Here is a 19290-nt window from a genome sequence, read left to right as displayed (position 1 = left end):
TTATGACAATGAGGAAAATACACATTAACGGTTACCTTTGGCATGAAGTCTTAAATTGAAAAGCTTCTTACAATGCTGCATTGTCACACTTCTCTATTATTATCTACCATCCAAGTTTTGTTCTTTTCTTGGCCAGCAACTCAAAATGCTTACTTCTTACATTCTCTCACTTCCTTCTTCATGAATTCTGCTATTTCTGCTTTCCTTCTGTGGAACTGACTGTTCTGGACCAATAGACTTGGTCCTAAGGTTCAAAGTTTTAAATGTGCTACTCTTTTTGCATCACTCTGCATGTTACATCCATATTAGGCCAGCTAGTGGCTAGTGGTTGACAGTGTTTCACACCATGTTATTTATATCTCCCTTGCCAATACAAGGGGCTGGTACTCTGGACACACTTACTACTATGTGCCCATTTTGTTACTCCTTCCATCACATTTGGGAGCAGCATCTCTCTTTTTGTCTCAGTTTACTTGTTTGTTACTTTCCGATGCGCTTTGGAATATCTTGGCACTATAAATTTTAATCATCTGTGGAATATGTTTGCACTATATATTTACCATTTTTATTATTTTTACTATTATATGTTTTAATCAAATGTCTGTTTGTTATGATTTCACCATAGTCAGCACGAAAAATTTGTTAAGGTAAAGTTTCATAAAATTGCTGAACTTTGCTTTTTAACTGTACTGCCTTGCAGTTGTATACTTTTTCTGTATCAAAGTCATTAATCATTCATTGGTGTGGTCATGTAAACTGACAGAACACATAGATATCCTGAGCAGTGAAATCAATAATTCTGTCAATAAGCAGATGTAACAGTCAAGAACATCTCTGTATGGAGCACACTCATGATCACGGGTAGATGAGCTTTTTGACTTGTGATTCTTGTTTTAATGTACATAATAATAATAATAATAATAATAATAATAATAATCCTTTAATAGTCTCACAGTGGGGAAATTTCAGTCTGTTACAGCAGCATAGTAATACAGATACAGGATAATAAAACAGTAATATATTACAGAAGTAGACACACATATGCTGAGAAAAAGAAGATATACTAGGAGTCCGTAGCAGCTAAGGAAGGGAAGAAGGGTCACTTAGTTCTCTGTACGAAGTGATCTTCACTTGGACTGAAGTAGATTATGTAGCCTGATCGCAGTTGGGAGGAAGGACCTGCGATAGCGCTCCTTCTCACACTTGGGGTGAAGCAGTTGGTCACTTACAGTGCTGCCAAGTGCCGTCAACGTCTCATACATGAAGTGGGATTTGTTCTCCCGCATGGAGTTCACCACAGACAGTATCCTTCTATCACCCACCACCTGTATTGGGTCCAGGGGGCTCCCCAGGACAGAGCTAGCCCTTCTGATCAGCCTGTCAAGTCTGTTTCTGTCCCTGGTTGATATATTGCTCCCCCAGCAGGCTACACCGAAAAAACGTCTCTTGATTTCTTTAAAATTAGAAGGTCAGCAGTTCATATAAATACAACGTATTGTCAAAGTTAGGCAGTGTGGATGTACATGTTGAATAGCTGCTCTACTGTATTGGGAAAGGTTAAACCCCTCTCCCAGATGTGTCTGTAAGTACAGTGACAACACAGTGCTGTCCAGTTAGTGTGCCACAACTTGGTGTAGTGAGGTTTAATGGTTACACCATGGCATGTGTTACTGTGTACTTGCCCTATATTATATGATGTATTATGTATATGTTTGTGTCTCATTAATGGGTGCAGGTCATTTTGTAGTCAGTGTTCTGGCATTTCTTGGAAGCTGCATCACATGATGATTCCTTGGAGGTGGAACTAGGTTGCTTCTAAGACTTGCACTGCAGGGAAAGTTGTTTCTCGCCTGTGGTGGGACGCGCTGACATCAGGCATTACCCTACAGCAGGGGTAGGGAACGTACGGCTCTCCAGCTGTTGCAGAACTACAACTCCCAGCATGCATACTTGCTCAGCTGTTCTTGGAACTCCCATGGAAGTGAATGGAGCATGCTGGGAGTTGCAGTTTCGCAGCAGCTGGAGAGCCGAAGGTTCCCTACCCCTGCCCTACAGCATTGGACTGGTAAATAAATGAATAAGTAACAAAGGTATTCTTCTGCTCATATTAAACCGCTACATGACAGTTTGGGAGGCATTCTGGGCCTGACAGATTCCCTTTATCCCCATTCTTCTAGTCTATTTGGCTAGTACAGTAATGATTTATATTGTTTTTACTGTAATGTCTTGGTCTGCTTCTTCCTTTCCTTTAGCAAATCATCCTGACTCTTCACCACCAACTTCTGAATACATGCACACTTGTCTGGCCAAATATGCATATGTTTTTGATAGGGCAAGGGGAATAAGCTTCTGCCAGACATCTTTGGTGGGTGCTTATCCCCCACAAGAACAAACGATCAGGTATATTGAAATCCAACATGCCCAATTCTACATTTCCCGGTCACTGGGTACATCACCATACATGTTAGATGATTGGTGGATTCTGCCAAAATTCTTCTAAAGTGTAGGCCCAATTTTACTATTACAGCAGCACTTTTGCACTTTTGCTCGGTCTGTTGTAGGGTGCCGGTGCAGTGAAAAGTCAAGGAGACCCGCTTTTTTGCCACATACTTAAACAGTTATGAATTGACATAAAATCAATAGTAGGCAATGGTACTAGGGATAGCAGTTGTAATCCAGTTTACAAAGTTTTCTATACAACTATACAATAGCATTCAACTATGACAAATAAGTAGTGGGCAAACATGTGACTGAAAGTCTGAAAATAGTACAACATGACAAATCAACAGAAAAGACGACTGACTAAGCATTGAGATATTACCACATCCTTCTTTCTAAGTAACTGACTGCCCAAACACTGCTAATGTTTCTGATATTTGTTAGCTGAGAACTAAGAATGAAAAAACATTTATTTCCTTGCCAGACACCATAGCAGAAAACCCACAATTAGACATACAGGAAATTTATTTCTTATTTTGTATAGTACCTTTAACTATTTGTGGCATGTACTATTAAAGGAGGTTTGTTGCTTTAGGATAAGGCCCCATGTACCAAAATGCAACACACACAAAAAATACAGTGCAAAAAAATACGTCGGAAACGCATCACTTTTTTTTGCAGTGTTTTTCATGTTGTTTTCACAGTGTTTTGCTCTGCAGACTTTTGCCCTTATTATACTGTTCCATAGATATAATTGACACAAACGTTTTTGGAAACAGTTTTTCCACTGTGGATTTTTGTTCTGCAATACGTGGAAGGAATTAGCCAGAAAACCATTCACTATGGAAGTACTATAAAACGCAGAGTTTTTTACCGCAATGTGGGGCTTTCCCTTTACTGAGATTTCTGTATCTTCAGTAGTCAGTATGGCCATTGAAATGAATGGCAATCAGTGGCGTAACTATCGGGGTAGCAGGGATAGCGGCTGCCACAGGTCCCGGGACATTAGGGGCCCGGCGACAGCCGAGTTGCTCCAGCTGGTAACAGGCCCAATTTACTTACTGATCCTGGCAGGCACTGAGATCGGGTCTTCGGTGTCAGTCGGGGTGAAAGGACATGTCAAAAGTTCACCACGTGGCCCCGCCATTCCTAGTTGCGCCAGTGGTGAACCTAGCCTCTCTGCTGTCTGAGGCAGACAATCGAAAGACAGGTGATGACAGACAGACGAAAGACAGGTGAGATGACGAAAGACAGGTGAGACATCACCCCCTTGTCTCACAAGGGGGTGATGTTCGTCTTTTGATCGTCAGCCAAAGACAGCAGGGGGGGGGGACATTACAATAAATACAATGCAGTTAAACTCACAGGAGACGTCTCCCCACATTTCCAGTCTCTTCCCTTTGGACCGCCATGACCACTTCTTTCAGCTGTGACTTGACTCTGTAAAGTTTGAAACATAGACATCTTTGACTCCTCAATTCTCCACGCACCCAACCCCTATATATGTATATATACATATATATATATATATATATATATATATATATATATATATATATACAAATATATATATATATCCCACAGTGGCCCCTGCAGCCTATATTATGCCCCACAGTGGCACAATAGAGGTTGTAGAGGTTGCAGGGGGGCTGCTGTGGGGCATAATAGAGGTTACAGGGGCCACAGTGGAACCTTCAAGCTCTATTATGCCCCACAGTTGCACACCCATGAACTATTATTATACTCAGGGGTCTTTTCAGCCCAAGTATAATAATCGGAGCCCCAGGGGAGATGAGGGAACATAATAAACACTATTACTCACCTCTCCGGGACCCGATGTTAAAGAGGACCTTTCATGGGTTTGGGCATAGGCAGTTCTATATACTGCTGGAAAGCTGACAGTGCGCTGAATTCAGCACACTGTCGGCTTTCCCGATCTGTGCCCCGGGTGAAGAGCTATTGGTGCCGGTACCATAACTCTTCACAGTCAGAAGGGCGTTCCTGACAGTCTGTCAGGAACGTCCTTCTTCCCAGCAGCGCCTATAGTGCTGTGCTGTGTGAGCCCCCTCCCTCTGCTCACAGTACTTGTCCATAGAAGTGCACTATCAGGAGGGGAGGGAGCGTTCCTCCCCGCTCACACAGTACAGCGAAATAGACGCTGCTGGGAAGAAGAACATTCCTGACAGACTGTCAGGAACGCCCTTCTGACTGTGAAGAGCTACAGTACCAGCACCAATAGCGCTTCACCCGGGGCACAGATCAGGAAAGCCGACAGTGCACTGAATTCAGCGCACTGTCAGCTTTCTAGTGGTATATAAAACTGCCTGTGCCCAATCCCATGAAAGGTCCTCTTTAATGCTGGCAGGCTTCGGGCCTATATGGTAATGCCCAGACATCACGTGGTCTGGGATATTACCATATAGGCCCGAAGCCTGCCCTAGCAGTACCATACAGGCCAAAGCCTGTGTTAGCAGTAACAGGCTATTACTACTAGCACAGGCTTCGGGCCTATATGGTAGTGCTAGGGCAGGCTTTGGGCCTATATGGTAATATTCCAGATCACGTGACGTCTGGGCATTACCATATCGGCCCGAAGCCTGCTAGGAGTAACATCGGATCCCGGAGAGGTAAGTAACATTGTTTATTATGTTCCCTCACCTCCCTTGGGGCTCCGATTATTATACTCGGAGGTCTGAAAAGACCCCCGGGTATAATAATGGCGGTAGTGGGATCGCGACCTGCCCGGGCCTACTCACTGCCGGCCTCCGCGGCCTATAGTACAAGGGGAAGCGGGGGCGGCAGTGAGCAGGTCTGGGGAGGTAGGTAAATAGGCCGCTACCTGCTGGAGATACTTGTTGTTGCTCCCGCTGCCTCCACGATCCTCTTCTCATGCAGGCTGACGTCTGCGTAGGCGGCGTCACTAGGCCGCCTACGCACGCTGATATGTACTCAGACGTCTAGGTATCAGCGAGTGTCATCACGTGATGACGCCGCCCACGCTGATACCTAGATGTCTGAGTACGTATCAGCGTGCGTAGGCGGCCTAGTGACGCCGCCTACGCAGATGTCTGAACCAGCGCAGAGAGAAGCAGCTCTCCTGCGCTGGTTCAAAGTAAAAAAAAAAAAAAAAAAAAAGTCGCCCGTGCGCCGCCCCCCTCCCGTGCGTCGCCCGAAGCGGCCGCCTCACGTCGCCTCATTAGAGGTGCGGCGCTGGGCCCACTGGGGTTGTGTAAATGTGTCCATTAACATTAATGGTTGCACATGCAGTTTGCGAATAACACAGACATTGCAGGTCTGCACAAAGTGTACGTGTGAATAAGGCCTAAGTAAATGATAATGTTCTCTACAGGATTTCTACAAGACCGTTCCTATCAGAACCATGCAGACACTGACATTTTTGTAAGGGTATGTCCTGTTTATTGTTATTATTCATTTACTATTCCATTAAGTATACACAAGTGAGTTATGCAAGTATTACATAAGAATTCTTGACACCTGCACACAAATGTGACTTGTAAAATATTATGTAACTTGTTTGCCCTTTAAAAGTGAAGACATTTTAGTGACCACAAGAATTCCTGTATACTTTGTAAAGGCATCTTTATATTACATCTGACTGGCACATCAACAATTCATTCTTGCCAAAGAAAGCTTTAAGAATGACATGAAAAAAATAATGATGACTATTCTCCTTGGAAGGTCTAACAATTATATCATAAAGCAGTCCACACCCATATGCCTGCTCGTCTATGCTGTAAGAATCCAGTGATCTGAGTAGCATTCCAGACATATCCTAGCTCTTCCACAACATCAAGCTTTATTATAATCCTGGGAAAATGGATTGTAGGCTGCAAGAGGGAATATTTGTGCTTTAGTAATCGTCAAACACTCATTACAATACAATGGTTCCTTGAGAAAGGGAAAATCAGGAATTTGAGCACAGGAAGGAAAGCTTCCTGTGCTGCTAAAGGATGGATCCTCTATTCTACTGTATACAGGGAAGAGAGAGTGTTATCCATTAATTACACTGAATACAAGTAACTACTGTGTATTGAGTACATGTGTTATCACCATTACAGGCTAGTCCATCTGGACAGCATCAAAAGTTTCTTAATGACCTTTGAACTTGTTAACAAGTCACTTCTATGTATTAAGTCTAAATCAAGGGTTATCTTTTGACATGTAGGAATACTAGGGCTACCTTGTAAAAAAAAATGTTAGAATGCACTGAGACTCTTGTATAAGTATACAGGTACAGGTGCTCTTAAGTATAAGATACAGGTAGCATCAGCATAGCTCAATGGGGTGCTACAGTAGCAGTCGCTACTGGGCCTGGACACCGAGGGGACTCCAAAGGTCCTGCTGACACATAAAATATATCAATATTTTAAATAGCACAATGTTGGCAGGGTCCCATTTACATATTCTGCATTAGGGCCCATGAACCTCAAGTTACACCTCTGACAAGTTGTTTTCTATATTTGCTTATTTTGGAAGTTATTCTGTTATCACCTACATTGCAGATACTTCTGCCATACTAGTATTAGTTTGTATATATTGACAAATTTTAAGAAAAACTTTTTGGTTAAGGCCCCATGTTGTGGAGATGCAGTGTTTTTGGCTGCTGTGGAAAGTCAGCAGAAAAAAAAAAAACTGAACTTTACAGAACCAGAAAAGTGAATAAGATTCTGGCTAATTCCTTCCACACATTGTGGAAAAAAAAACACATTGGAAAAACTATGTTTTTGAAAAAAATCAGCATATCAATCGTACCTGTGGAAAAGTTTGCGTTTTCCCTATAAATTTAATAGGGAAATAAAAACTACAGAGAGAAAAAAAAGCAAACAAAAATGCCATAAGGGCCCGTTCACATGGAGTAAACGCGCGTGTATTTTGGCAAAAAACACGTGTAAATAATACACGTGTAAAAACAAGACTCCCATTGACTTCAATGACATTTTACACGTATATTTTGATGTGTATTTTGGTGTGTATTTTGACGTGTTTTTTTTAAACGTGTAAAAAAATGTCATTTAAGTCAATGGGAGTCTTATTTTTACACGTGTATTATTTACATGTGTATTTTGCCAAAATACACGCTCGTTTACTCCGTGTGAACGGGCCCTAAAAATCACTGCAGGAAAAAAAGCGTTATTAGCTGCATGGAGTCTTAGTCTCATCTTCCTTTTACACACGATAATAGCAGAATTGACACTTATGTCATGGTTTTTGCTGTGTTTTTTTTTCTTTGCTTTTTTGTAAAAAAAAAATTAAATAAATATATTTTCTGTCTTTTCTACAACAGAACATAAAACCCCCCAGCGGTGAGTATACACTAGAAAGGAGGTAGTTATATGCTAAAAAGTCATCCCTATTCAAATAGTTTTTTTTTTTTAATCTACCCACAATCTTTCCAGTTTCCAGTCTCTTTCACTGTTTACAATGAAGCTATTTGTATGTCACTGTGATCTCTCATAGCCATGCTCTCTTCCTGAACTGTCAAAATGACCTATAGACAATGATGATAAAACTCTTCCTCATACAGGATGAGTTTCTTGTTTTAGTTGAAAAACATATTAAATAGGGACATTTGCCACATTAGTTAGTCTGAAGTTCTAATCGTACAAAATAATTGGGAACTTGTTATAATGAGTCTAAAGCTGTAACCATATTTCTGCCCTGTAATTACTGCATAATTAAAATACTCTTTACATACAAGGGCTTTCTACAAGTGTATCCAGTGTATACAGTCCTATGAAAAAGTTTGGGCACCCCTATTAATCTTAATCATTTTTAGTTCTAAATATTTTGGTGTTTGCAGCAGCCATTTCAGCTTGATATATCTAATAACTGATGGACACAGTAATATTTCAGGATTGAATTGAGGTTTATTGTGCTAACAGAAAATGTGCAATATGCATTAAACCAAAATTTGACCGGTGCAAAAGTATGGGCACCTCAACAGAAAAGTGACATTAATATTTAGTAGATCCTCCTTTTGCAATGATAACAGCCTCTAGTCGCTTCCTGTAGCTTTTAATCAGTTCCTGGATCCTGGATGAAGGGATTTTGGACCATTCCTCTTTACAAAACAATTCAAGTTCAGTTCAGTTTGATGGTCGCCGAGCATGGACAGCCTGCTTCAAATCGTCCCACAGATGTTCAATGATATTCAGGTCTGGGGACTGGGATGGCCATTCCAGAACATTGTAATTGTTCCTCTGCATGAATGCCTGAGTCGATTTGGAGCGGTGTTTTGGATCATTGTCTTGCTGAAGTATCCATCCCTGGCTTAACTTCAACCTCGTCACTGATTCTTGAACATTATTCTCAAGAATCTGCGGATGCTGAGTGGAATCCATGCAACCCTCAACTTTAACAAGATTCCCGGCGCCGGCATTGGCCACACAGCCCCAAAGAATGATGGAACCTCCACCAAATTTTACAGTGGGTAGCAAGTGTTTTTCTTGGAATGCTGTTTTTTTGGACGCCATGCATAACGCTTTTTTGTATGACCAAACAACTCAATCTTTGTTTCATCAGTCCACAGGACCTTCATCCAAAATGAAGCTGGCTTGTCCAAATGTGCTTTTGCATACCTCAGGCGACTCTGTTTGTGGCGTGCTTGCAGAAACGGCTTCTTTCTCATCACTCTCCCATACAGCTTCTCCTTGTGCAAAGTGCACTGTATTGTTGACCGATGCACAGTGACACCATCTGCAGCAAGATGATGCTGCAGCTCTTTGGAGGTGGTCTGTGGATTGTCCTTGACTGTTCTCACCATTCTTCTTCTCTGCCTTGCTGATATTTTTCTTGGCCTGCCACTTCTGGGCTTAACAAGAACTGTCCCTGTGGTCTTCCATTTCCTTACTATGTTCCTCACAGTGGAAACTGACAGGTTAAATCTCTGAGACAACTTTTTGTATCCTTCCCCTGAACAACTATGTTGAACAATCTTTGTTTTCAGATCATTTGAGAGTACTTTTGAGTAGCCCATGATGCCACTCTTCAGAGGAGATTCAAATAGGAGATCAACTTGCAATTGGCCACCATAAATACCTTTTCTTATGATTGGATACATCTGGCTATGAAGTTCAAAGCTCACTGAGGTTACAAAACCAATTTCGTACTTCAGTAAGTCAGTAAAAAGTAGTTAGGGGAATTCAAATCAATAAAATGATAAGGGTGCCCATACTTTTGCACCGGTCAAATTTTGGTTTAATGCATATTGCACATTTTCTGTTAGTATAATAAACCTCATTTCAATCCTGAAATATTACTGTGTCCATCAGTTATTAGATATATGAAACTGAAATGGCTGTTGCAAACACCAAAATATTTAGAACAAAAAATGATTAAGATTAATAGGGGTGCCCAAACTTTTTCATAGGACTGTATGGCCACAGCTCAGTAGAGGGCCCACAAAACTTCTATACAGTCAACAAGAGGTTGTGAACAATAATAATAATAATGATGATGAACTTTATTTATATAGTGCCAAGGTATTCCATAGCACTGAAGAATGATAACACTTCACCTATACTGGTATATTGTAGCAGTCTATTGGGAGAACGATTTGTGCTGCTAATGTATTTAGGTCACAGACAATTGTCTAGACTCGATAAAATCAGATCTACTTTACAACTGTGAGAAATAATAGGATTGTACAAGGTTTCAGGCTCTGGATCTAAACAAAATTTCCATACACTAATGAAAATGACACTCCCTTAAAGAGGACCTTTCATCAGATTGGGCACAGGCAGTTCTATATACTGCTGGAAAGCCGACAGTGCGCTGAATTCAGCGCACTATCGGCTTTCCCGATCTGTGCCCCGGGTAAAGCGCTATCGGTCCCGGTACCGTAGTGCTTTGCAGTGGCGCTTCCCCTTCTACGAAGGCGGCTGTGAGCAGGAGTCGGGATCGGTAAACAAGGCTGAACTCCACAGACACCGCTATCATTATACTTGGGGGCTCTTTTCAGACCCCCCTACCTGAATATAATGATCGGAGGGCTAGGGAGTTGAGGGATTATAAAAAACACTGTTACTTACCTCTCCTGGCTCTGGAAGGCTTTTGGGCCTACTTAGTGACGTCCCAAACGTCACGTGGGCCCAACTTGCATCCTTGCGCCTATGTCAAATGTTTGGCTTGGGGCCCCGCCATTCCTAGTTACGCCACTGCTTGGGGGTATTAGGCGTCTCAGTCCTCTTGGAGTTACTGATCTTCACCATGTCAGTAAAATTGAAAAGCTATTGGCCCTTGTGAGCAAAGTCACTAAGGAAGGCAGCATTGCAGGTGCTAGGTCTAGAAATGCCATTAGAGTGAGTGCTAGTGGTATAGCTGTAAGGGGTCTGTTGCACTTCACTTCGAGGGGTTATGATGTGCGTAGTGACCAGAGGAGCTATGGAGGGATCAGGTAAGCACCACCATTAGTACTGTTTTGGGGAACATATGACTTTTTTGACAAAAAAAATATCATTACAACCCCAATTCTAATAAAGTTGGGACATTGTGTAAAACAAAATAAAAACAGAAAACGATGATTTGAAAATCCTACTACAAATACAAAATATTTAATGTTAAAAAGGACAGACTTTATTGTTTTTTTACAAATGCACTCATTCTGAATTTGATGGCTGCAACACTTTCCAAAATAGCTTGCGCAGGGGCATGTTGTGTTACATCACTTTTCTTTTCAACAATACAAAATAAGAGTTTGAAAAATGAGGACACTAGCTGTTGAAGCTTTGTAGGTGCTCCAGCAGCCTCCCACTTAGACTCTGAGCTGGCACGAGGCTAGTATTATGGCGACTGTCCTTTAGGCCTAGGTGGCCACACCGTACTATAACAAGAGGTTAACTCATTTATGCTGACCTAACACAGTATAACAGAGCTGTCAGGTCCTCTTTAACAATGTGTATTTAGAGGATCTGTAGCAAATATAAAAGGTTTACACTGCATGTCACTTTCATATCAGGTGTATTGACTTATAATGGGTTCTGTCATGATGTCCATCATTTTAGTGAGAAGCCACAATGCATGCAGCACTATTTTTTTTTCCATCAACAGTGATGTTAATGGAGTCTTACACACTTATTTTCATCTTCAGATCTCTAATAATTGCGGTAACCGTATGATTATCACAAAAAAGTTACACCTTTTTATTACATGTTTGGTATGGATGCCTAATTTTTCATTATATATACGTTATACATACCCTTATTAAAAGGGACCTGCTGTAGACCCATAATTACTGAATAGTTATGTAATCCAGCATCATCTTCTAGTTGTCCAGAAGCTGGCGTCAAATGTATAAGGGCATCAAATTTATAAAAATGTCTGTACATTTGGCCTTTAGCTGAAAACAATGCAACATTGCAGGAATGACTTTCTGACACATAAATGTGTTTCCTACTTTCTCCATGCTTGGCTGACTTGGCCAATTTCTGGCACCTATCCATCATCAAAGGATAAAGAGTAAAGAACTTCCAGATGTTTGCCTCCTGCGGGCACTCCCCAGGGCTATAAAGTGGTTCTGTCCTTCCAAGCTGGTTCACTCGTGGACATAAAGCACAACTGCAAAACACCTGGGCTGCACATTTCCTGCAACAACCATATTGCTTACAGATGTGTCTGTAAAAGACTGTATGAAAATATCAACATCCTGGCACAAGTAGAGGATCCAGCATAAAGACTAGACAATGATAAGTGCCAGGCTGCATATGTGCTGGATGGAGTTTCACTTCAATAAGGGAGCAGTTCACATGTATGTATTTTATCTGCTGTGCTATGGGGCTCTGTCTCATGATATGATCAAGGCTAGGTAACAATAAGTGAGCTTTTCTTCATATAGATGTTTATACTTATTTATATTACTTCATTCATTGCTTACCCTCATCTAATGTTGTAAAACCAATGCACATACCAACTGGTAGTGTGAGGTTTCTATATACTCATGTTCCCATTACTTTCATTTAAGGTCAGTTTCAAAGGTAGGTGATAGCATGGGGTGGGTAAAATCAGATGCTGTCTGGTACGCTGTGGATCCAGTAGGTGGCACTGCTTCCTGTGACTGTTAGTATGAGCCACCCTCTGTATCCATGTCAAACCAGAAGGGTTAGGATTGCATATAGGAGAGACATAGTTAGCCTCAACAATTCAACACCCAAAAATGCCTAGGCTCTTGGTGTGTTAGCCAAAAGGCAAGTGAAGGAGGAGCGGCATACAACTCCGGATACAAAAACTCCTTTTATAGAACCCAGTGCAGACAGGTAACTGTGGACAATCAGACAGCAACGGGCCATTTCGTGCTACTGTGCTTCTATAGGCTTGATAGCTGGTACACCCCTCATAGCATCATCATATAGTGTGGGTGTGTCAGTGAACACCAAGGACTGTCAAGGAAGGTCCTTGAGAAAGCGCTCAAGCCTGCCAGACCGCAAAGCTAACACTCCCAGAGCCAAGGCATTGCCACCTACTGGATCCATGCCACACCTGATCTAAACCACTCCATTCTAGTCTAGACCCAGTTTCAATTGGTCACGTTTGGACCACGAAACTCTCCATGTGCATGCTGTTGTAGGCTGTGCATACAGAATATAACTTTATACATACTTTACGCAACTTTTCCTGTACTGATCCTGAATTACAAATTGTGTTGTAGCCCAAAGCAGAATTTAAAATACTGCATGCACCGGAGCTGGAATCCTCCAGTACTTCTGGGAAATGCATGACAGCGAAGAACTTGCACCGGTGATTTACATTCATGGAAGCGCCATTTACCCAGCAGCGCAAGGGCACCACCATTTTGGAGTGGATCACCAGCGCCCAGAACACGTTTTGGGGACAGAAGTGCTATGATTTAAAAATACAATGTATTAGTGATCAGACCTTCTGTGGTTCAAGACCCCTAGGAGGGGTCAAAATATTACAGTAAAAAACAAAACAAAACAAAACAGAAAAATAGTTGAATAAAAGCAATAAAAATGTATATCATCCCCTCTTTGTAGAACACGTATAAAGATACATACATGAATTGATACAGATATACTTTAGGTATCCCTGTATCCGATAAAACCTAGTCTACAAAACTTATGAAAATATTTACAAGTGGGTAAAAAAAGAAGAACCAAACCAATATACAAGCAATATACAAGAAAATGTAAATCTGACCCCTCAAAAAAGAAGCCTTATGCATCCCTGCACATGGAAATATAAAAATGTTACTGGTGTCAAAATATGGCGATTCCAAGAGATTGGCTGCACAGTGAGCACCATAAAAACAAAGCCATAAGAAAACTGTACAGATATAGTTTTTCTCCAATTTCACTCCATTCTGAATTTTATTTCTAGTTTTCCAGTACATTGTATGGAATATTAAATGTTACAACTCGTCCTGCAAAAATGAAGCCCTCCTACAGCTCTGTGAACAGAAAAATAAAAAAATATGGCTTTTGGAAGACGAGGAGTGAAAAATGAAAATCAAAAAATTCTTGCTCCAACTAAGTGCTGGTGTACATATGTAGCCACTGATTCATTCTCTTCTATGAAGCTGTCAGTGTTCTCCATCCCAGAAGTCCCATTTTTTTTCAGTTTTTGGGTGCATGCACACTACGTAACGCCGGGCGTGTATGAGAGCCGTACATGCCGGCGTTACAGCAGACTGCCGAACACTTCCCATTCACTTCAATGGGAGCGCTCGTAACAGCGGCGTTTACGAGCGCTCCCATTGAAGTGAATGGGAAGTGTTCGGCAGTCTGCTGTAACGCCGGCGTGTACGGCTCTCATACACGCCCGGCGTTACGTAGTGTGCATGCACCCTTTCACTGTTTAGCGTGTGAGGTTTTTATGCGTCACAGTACAAGTTGCAGAATGCTATTCACTGGTAAATGACTGGCCTTCTGACGTTTCATCCTCCAGTTCCTCTTTCGCCTCTCCTGACCAATTTTCTATGCTGATTTATGATTATATCAGAAAATGAACTTTGATTTGGTCATAAATCTGTTTAAAATATCATTCATGAGGGTACAAAGCGCAGTACCACAAGCATGGCATGTTGTCCTGTGACAGAGCAACGCAACAGCGCAAGGTTCTGAACAAACCATATTTATTCTCGAGATTCTGCTCGGTAGGTGCAGAATGTAGATAATGGAAGCCCCAGCCGCATTATGGTGTTATCATGTAAGCTTTCAGTCAGGGATTGTGGTTTGATACCAGACAAAGTAACACAACATGCGGCACAATATCTACCAAGCCGATGTACAGAGGGGCATAGTAGGGTTTGTACATCAGTTTCAATTGTTTCCATGGTATAACTGGGGTTCTGGAGCTTTCATCTTCTCCCTCCATGTACAGTACAAGTGTCACACTCTGCCCCCCTGCCAAATCTGGCCACCGGTGGGATTACATATGGCCCATGAGAACAGGCCATATGTCTATGAGAGCGTCCAGTAGATGAGAGTGTAGCCGGCTCCAGATTCTGTCTCAGCATATAACTTGTCACTGATATCTTGGTTTCCTTCATGTTTATATCTTATTAGAAAGAAAAACTTTTTTTTTTTTTTTTTTTTTTACTAAATATCAGGGTTGGCCTGCGACTTTGTCCAAGTTTTTCATTTTGTCCCACTGTGTATGTGAGTCTGACCCCCCTGCTGTAGGAGCAGTATACACATGTGGATTTGGGGAGGGTGCAGAGGGCGGCCCGGGTGCCTCCTCACAGCCTGGCATGTGACATCCCGGAGAGGAGTCTGACCTCAGTGTGGAGTGATAGCATTCCTCACATAGTACAGACAGCCCTTCTCCATAGCGGATACACACTAAGTTACCTCAGCCTCCGTCTTCCTGGCAGCGCTACGCACTGAGGGCGGGAGGGAGGTCCAGGCGCTCAGCACCACACCGCCGGGGGGTGGGAGACAAGAAGTTGGAGCGGACACGTAGCCTGCCATCGCCCCTGCTCTGACAGCAGCGCCCGACATCCCCGCACTGGCTTCTTCCTGGCACGACCAGCTATGAGAGGGAATCATGTCGGGACATAGCGGCTCAGGGAGGACGGGGCCCCCGCACAGTGGATCTCTCGGGATGGACTAGGGACATTGGCAGACTTGCCGGAGAGTCCAGGCAACAGGAGCCCCTGAGATAACAATGTCCTGTGTGCAAGCGATCCGGGTACAGAGCGCCGGGATCTAGTTACTGCAGCATCAGATAAGCCCTGGTTGGCTGGTGACATCTGGACACATCAGCCTTGGTGACAGTGGTACTCAGGGAGCGGCTGCCACGTCGTGCCCTGTTGTTGGGATGTGGGTGTCGGGGTGCGCAGCGGGCTGAGGATGGCATCGGCTGTGTTTGAGGGCACCTCCCTGGTGAACATGTTTGTGAAGGACTGCTGGGTGAACGGCATCAGGAGACTCATCATCAATCGCAAGGGGGACGAGGAGGAGTTCTTCGAGATCCGGACCGAGTGGTCGGATAGGAATATCCTCTATCTGCACCGGAGTTATTCGGACCTGGGGCGGCTCTTTAAGAGGCTGTTGGAGTCTTTCCCAGAAGATCGTGGGGAGCTGTCACAGTCATCTCTGCTGGAAGGTCGGTCCCTGTCCCTGTTGTACTGCAGATACCAGTCCTAGAATGTGTGGCCATCCGGTACATGGGTAGTCACTGCTCTCCAGGGCTTTTCTTAGAGGGGGACTCCACTTTTATTATGTAGCTAAAGTTTCAGCTTTGGGCAGTGAACAGACCATCTAATATACTTTATGTTTCACTTCCTCACCATTTACAAGATCTCTGCTTGCTGTCAGGACTGACATTAGTATAGACTTATCACATCGTGTCCATTTGTGAGCTAAGCACATGTGTAGAACAGGTCTCCCTTCTGATCTTATTACAGTGTATGGCTCTGTGCACACAGCCGTACTTTCCATATAGGTTTTTAAACAAATAGCATTTGTGCCCCTTCTTTTCTCTGTCCGCATGCACTCACCCCTGTTTTTCACAGGTTCGTGTGGGGGCTGTGATAGGGTACATGAACCTGGCTGTATGTCATTTATGGGTCAGTAAAAACTGAACGCATGTGACATGGATGCCATCTGTGCTTTCCACATATTCATATACTTTAATAAAACGTCCCGGACTACAAAACTCAGTGCAGGTCTTATTCTTATCCATTTTGTGGTCTGGGCACATTTATTCAAGTTTATGGGTCCATAGAAAACATAGATTGCATTTGTGTGCCATTCTTTCAGTTTTGTCTTGACCTGTAAACAGTGGAGTGCATACGGCCAATCGCAACTCCCTCAGGAGTGCTGCATGCTGTGCTATTTTGTCAGGTAAAATGATAGGCTCTATGATGTAGTCCTTGATGGACCCCATTTCAGTCAGTGAAGTCCTCCAGCTACCATTCTTGTCCATTGCAAAACACAACCAAGAGTCTGTTATTTTTGTGGTTTTGCATCTTTATCAGCACAATATGAGAATATTAGCATAGACAAGCCTCATACACATCCACTAGGAATACTTTACTTAGAAAAACCAGACACAATAGCTGCAAAGCTTCAGCTGTGAAAACTATCAGGTATGGATGTGAACAAGAATACCAAGCAGATATTTTAAGGAGGTTGTCCAAATCCTGTGAAAGTCATGGGTGGTGTAACATAAAAAAAAAAAAATAATCATACTCACCTGTCCTCAGTGCTTTGTTGTCCACCACTGGTGTCTGCTTAGTCTCTTGACTTGTCCCAATGAAGTCCTACATCCTACAAGACCACTGAGAGCTGTCAGTGATCTCAGCGGTTTTTGGAGACTCACATGCGTCACCGGATTCGGTACTATTCCGTTATCGGGCCAGCAGCAGCGCATTTCAGCACCAGCTTTCGGGACAGCAGTTCAGTTCAGCAGCGGGAATTACAATGACATCCGAGGACTGCTGGCCCGATGCTTGTGCCCAGTAGCCAGTACATCAATGACCCCCCCTCCATCTCCTCCTCCTTCCAGTGCTGCCCCCCAGCTCTCCTTACATCTACCCCGTACCCTCTCCCCGCCACATGACTAAGCCGATGCTGGCCCGATGATAGAGGCCGTGCTTGTGTGTAGTAGGCAGTACATCGATCGATGCCCTCATCCTCCTCTTCCTTCCAGTGCTGCCCCCCAGCTCTTCTTACATCTGCCCCGTACCCTCTCCCTGTAATAGGCCTCACCGTAAATCTTGAGCAATGAATGCTACTAGATAGCCGCCGGACGCTGCAGAAAGTTTGTCCCTCCGGCTCGCTGTAGCTCACCGTTCCTATAGTCGGCGTGTTTCTTGTCAGGGCCTGGATTGAGCCCCGGTGTCTTTCCTTTCGGTCTCGGTACTAGCGCTGAGGTGAGGCCTAGTCGTGTGGCGGGGAGAGGGTACGGGGAAGATGTAAGGAGAGCTGGGGGGCAGCACTGGCAGGAGGAGAAGGATGGGGGAGGGGGGTCATCGATGTACTGGTTACTGGGCACAAGCATCGGGCCAGCAGTCCTCGGATGTCATTGTAATTCCCGCTGCTGAACTGCTGTCCCGAAAGCTGCTGCTGAACTGCGCTGCTGCTGGCCCGATAACGGAATAGTACCCCGGATTCTTACCAGCAACCACTTAGGCCCCTGACTGGTCAAATGGAGTGCAGAACTTCTGGTCATGAGGACATGTCAGGAGACTGAATGGACACCAGCAGTAGAAAGCTTACTAACACACTTCGTATATCAGACACTTACCATTCTAAAGGGGTTGCCAGGAATTGAACAAACCTTGTGGAGGCTGCAGGAGTTGTAACACAAAAAAAGTATACTCACCTGTCCCTGGCTCTTGTTGCTGGACTCCATTTGTTCTCATGTCATGTCCTCAGTTCAAGAATGCCACATAACTGCTGATCAGTGGCATCAGTGATGTATGTGATTGCTTTCAGTGGTCTTGTGGGGTGCAGGACTTCCAGTGGCAAGAACATGTATATGTCACACTTCCCCTGTCCTCCATAAAGTTTATCCAATTCCTGACAACCCCTTAAAAAAATGTTAGTGTGTAACATTACAGTGGTTTGTAAGGATCTGTTCCCTTCCCCTGGGTCTTTGGGATCTTGAAATCAAACTTGATTGTATAGTTGGAATATGACAATCTATCTTGAATTTAGTAGACAGTAAGGTAGGTAATGGAGGGCCATGGCAGCGTGAACTTCCATTACCACTTAACACTGCTGCTCCTACAACTGACCTAGAAACGACTCCTCTGATAACAAAAGTATAGCAACACCTACTTCATCAAAGAATGACTACGTAGGCTGCGTTCACATGGAGTTTTTTGGTCAGGAATTTGGTCAGGAAACTGATTAAATTCCTCCTCCTAAAAACGTCTCACCATAGGACTGTATGGTGAGGCATTTTTTAGAGGAGGAATTAGTTTCCTAACCAAATTCCTGACCAAAAATCTCAGTGTGAACTCAGTCAGAAGGTTGGGTAATACTGCATGGTCTTAACAGCAAGGCAAGTATACAGTGTCTGAACTGTAATGGCTTACAATTTGACAGCTATATCACTTCCCTTTCCCCCGACACAGCAATGAGGAGGAAACCAGAGTCTACAAATCTAAAGCTGGAAAATTGCTTGTGCTGTGCTTTTGTGACTTGTGCCACATAGCAGACGCTGTATCCACAGCATCTGATCACTGTGTATCTGTCCACTGGAACTCCAGTGTTTTCAAGAGAATGGGAACTTGTAAGTCCCCCTCAGTGTTTTATGTAAATGGCGTGGTGGAGCACATGTATCACCACCTCTTAGTATACGTATAGTGGACAGTGGTCTCTAGGAGCCCCACAGAAGTGAATTGAATGGTGGCCAGTAGTTGAC

General features: G+C 43.4%; 1 protein-coding gene across 1 annotated transcript in view; it reads left to right on the top strand.

Annotated features, from left to right (window-relative positions):
* Window positions 1–15189: 15189 nt before the first annotated feature.
* PXDC1 (PX domain containing 1) overlaps window positions 15190–19290 on the top strand; it is a 43208-nt gene continuing 39107 nt past the window's right edge. The window contains exon 1 of the mRNA XM_075270778.1: window positions 15190–16020. Within this exon, the coding sequence (XP_075126879.1) occupies window positions 15765–16020 (256 nt within the window). The 5' untranslated portion in view covers window positions 15190–15764. The remainder of the gene's footprint in view (window positions 16021–19290) is intronic.

Source organism: Leptodactylus fuscus, chromosome 4 (genome assembly GCF_031893055.1).
Source record: "Leptodactylus fuscus isolate aLepFus1 chromosome 4, aLepFus1.hap2, whole genome shotgun sequence".
Classification (NCBI taxonomy): Eukaryota; Metazoa; Chordata; class Amphibia; order Anura; family Leptodactylidae; genus Leptodactylus; species Leptodactylus fuscus.
The sequence above is the reverse complement of the archived record's forward strand: the minus strand, read 5'-3'. Positions and strand labels throughout refer to the sequence as shown.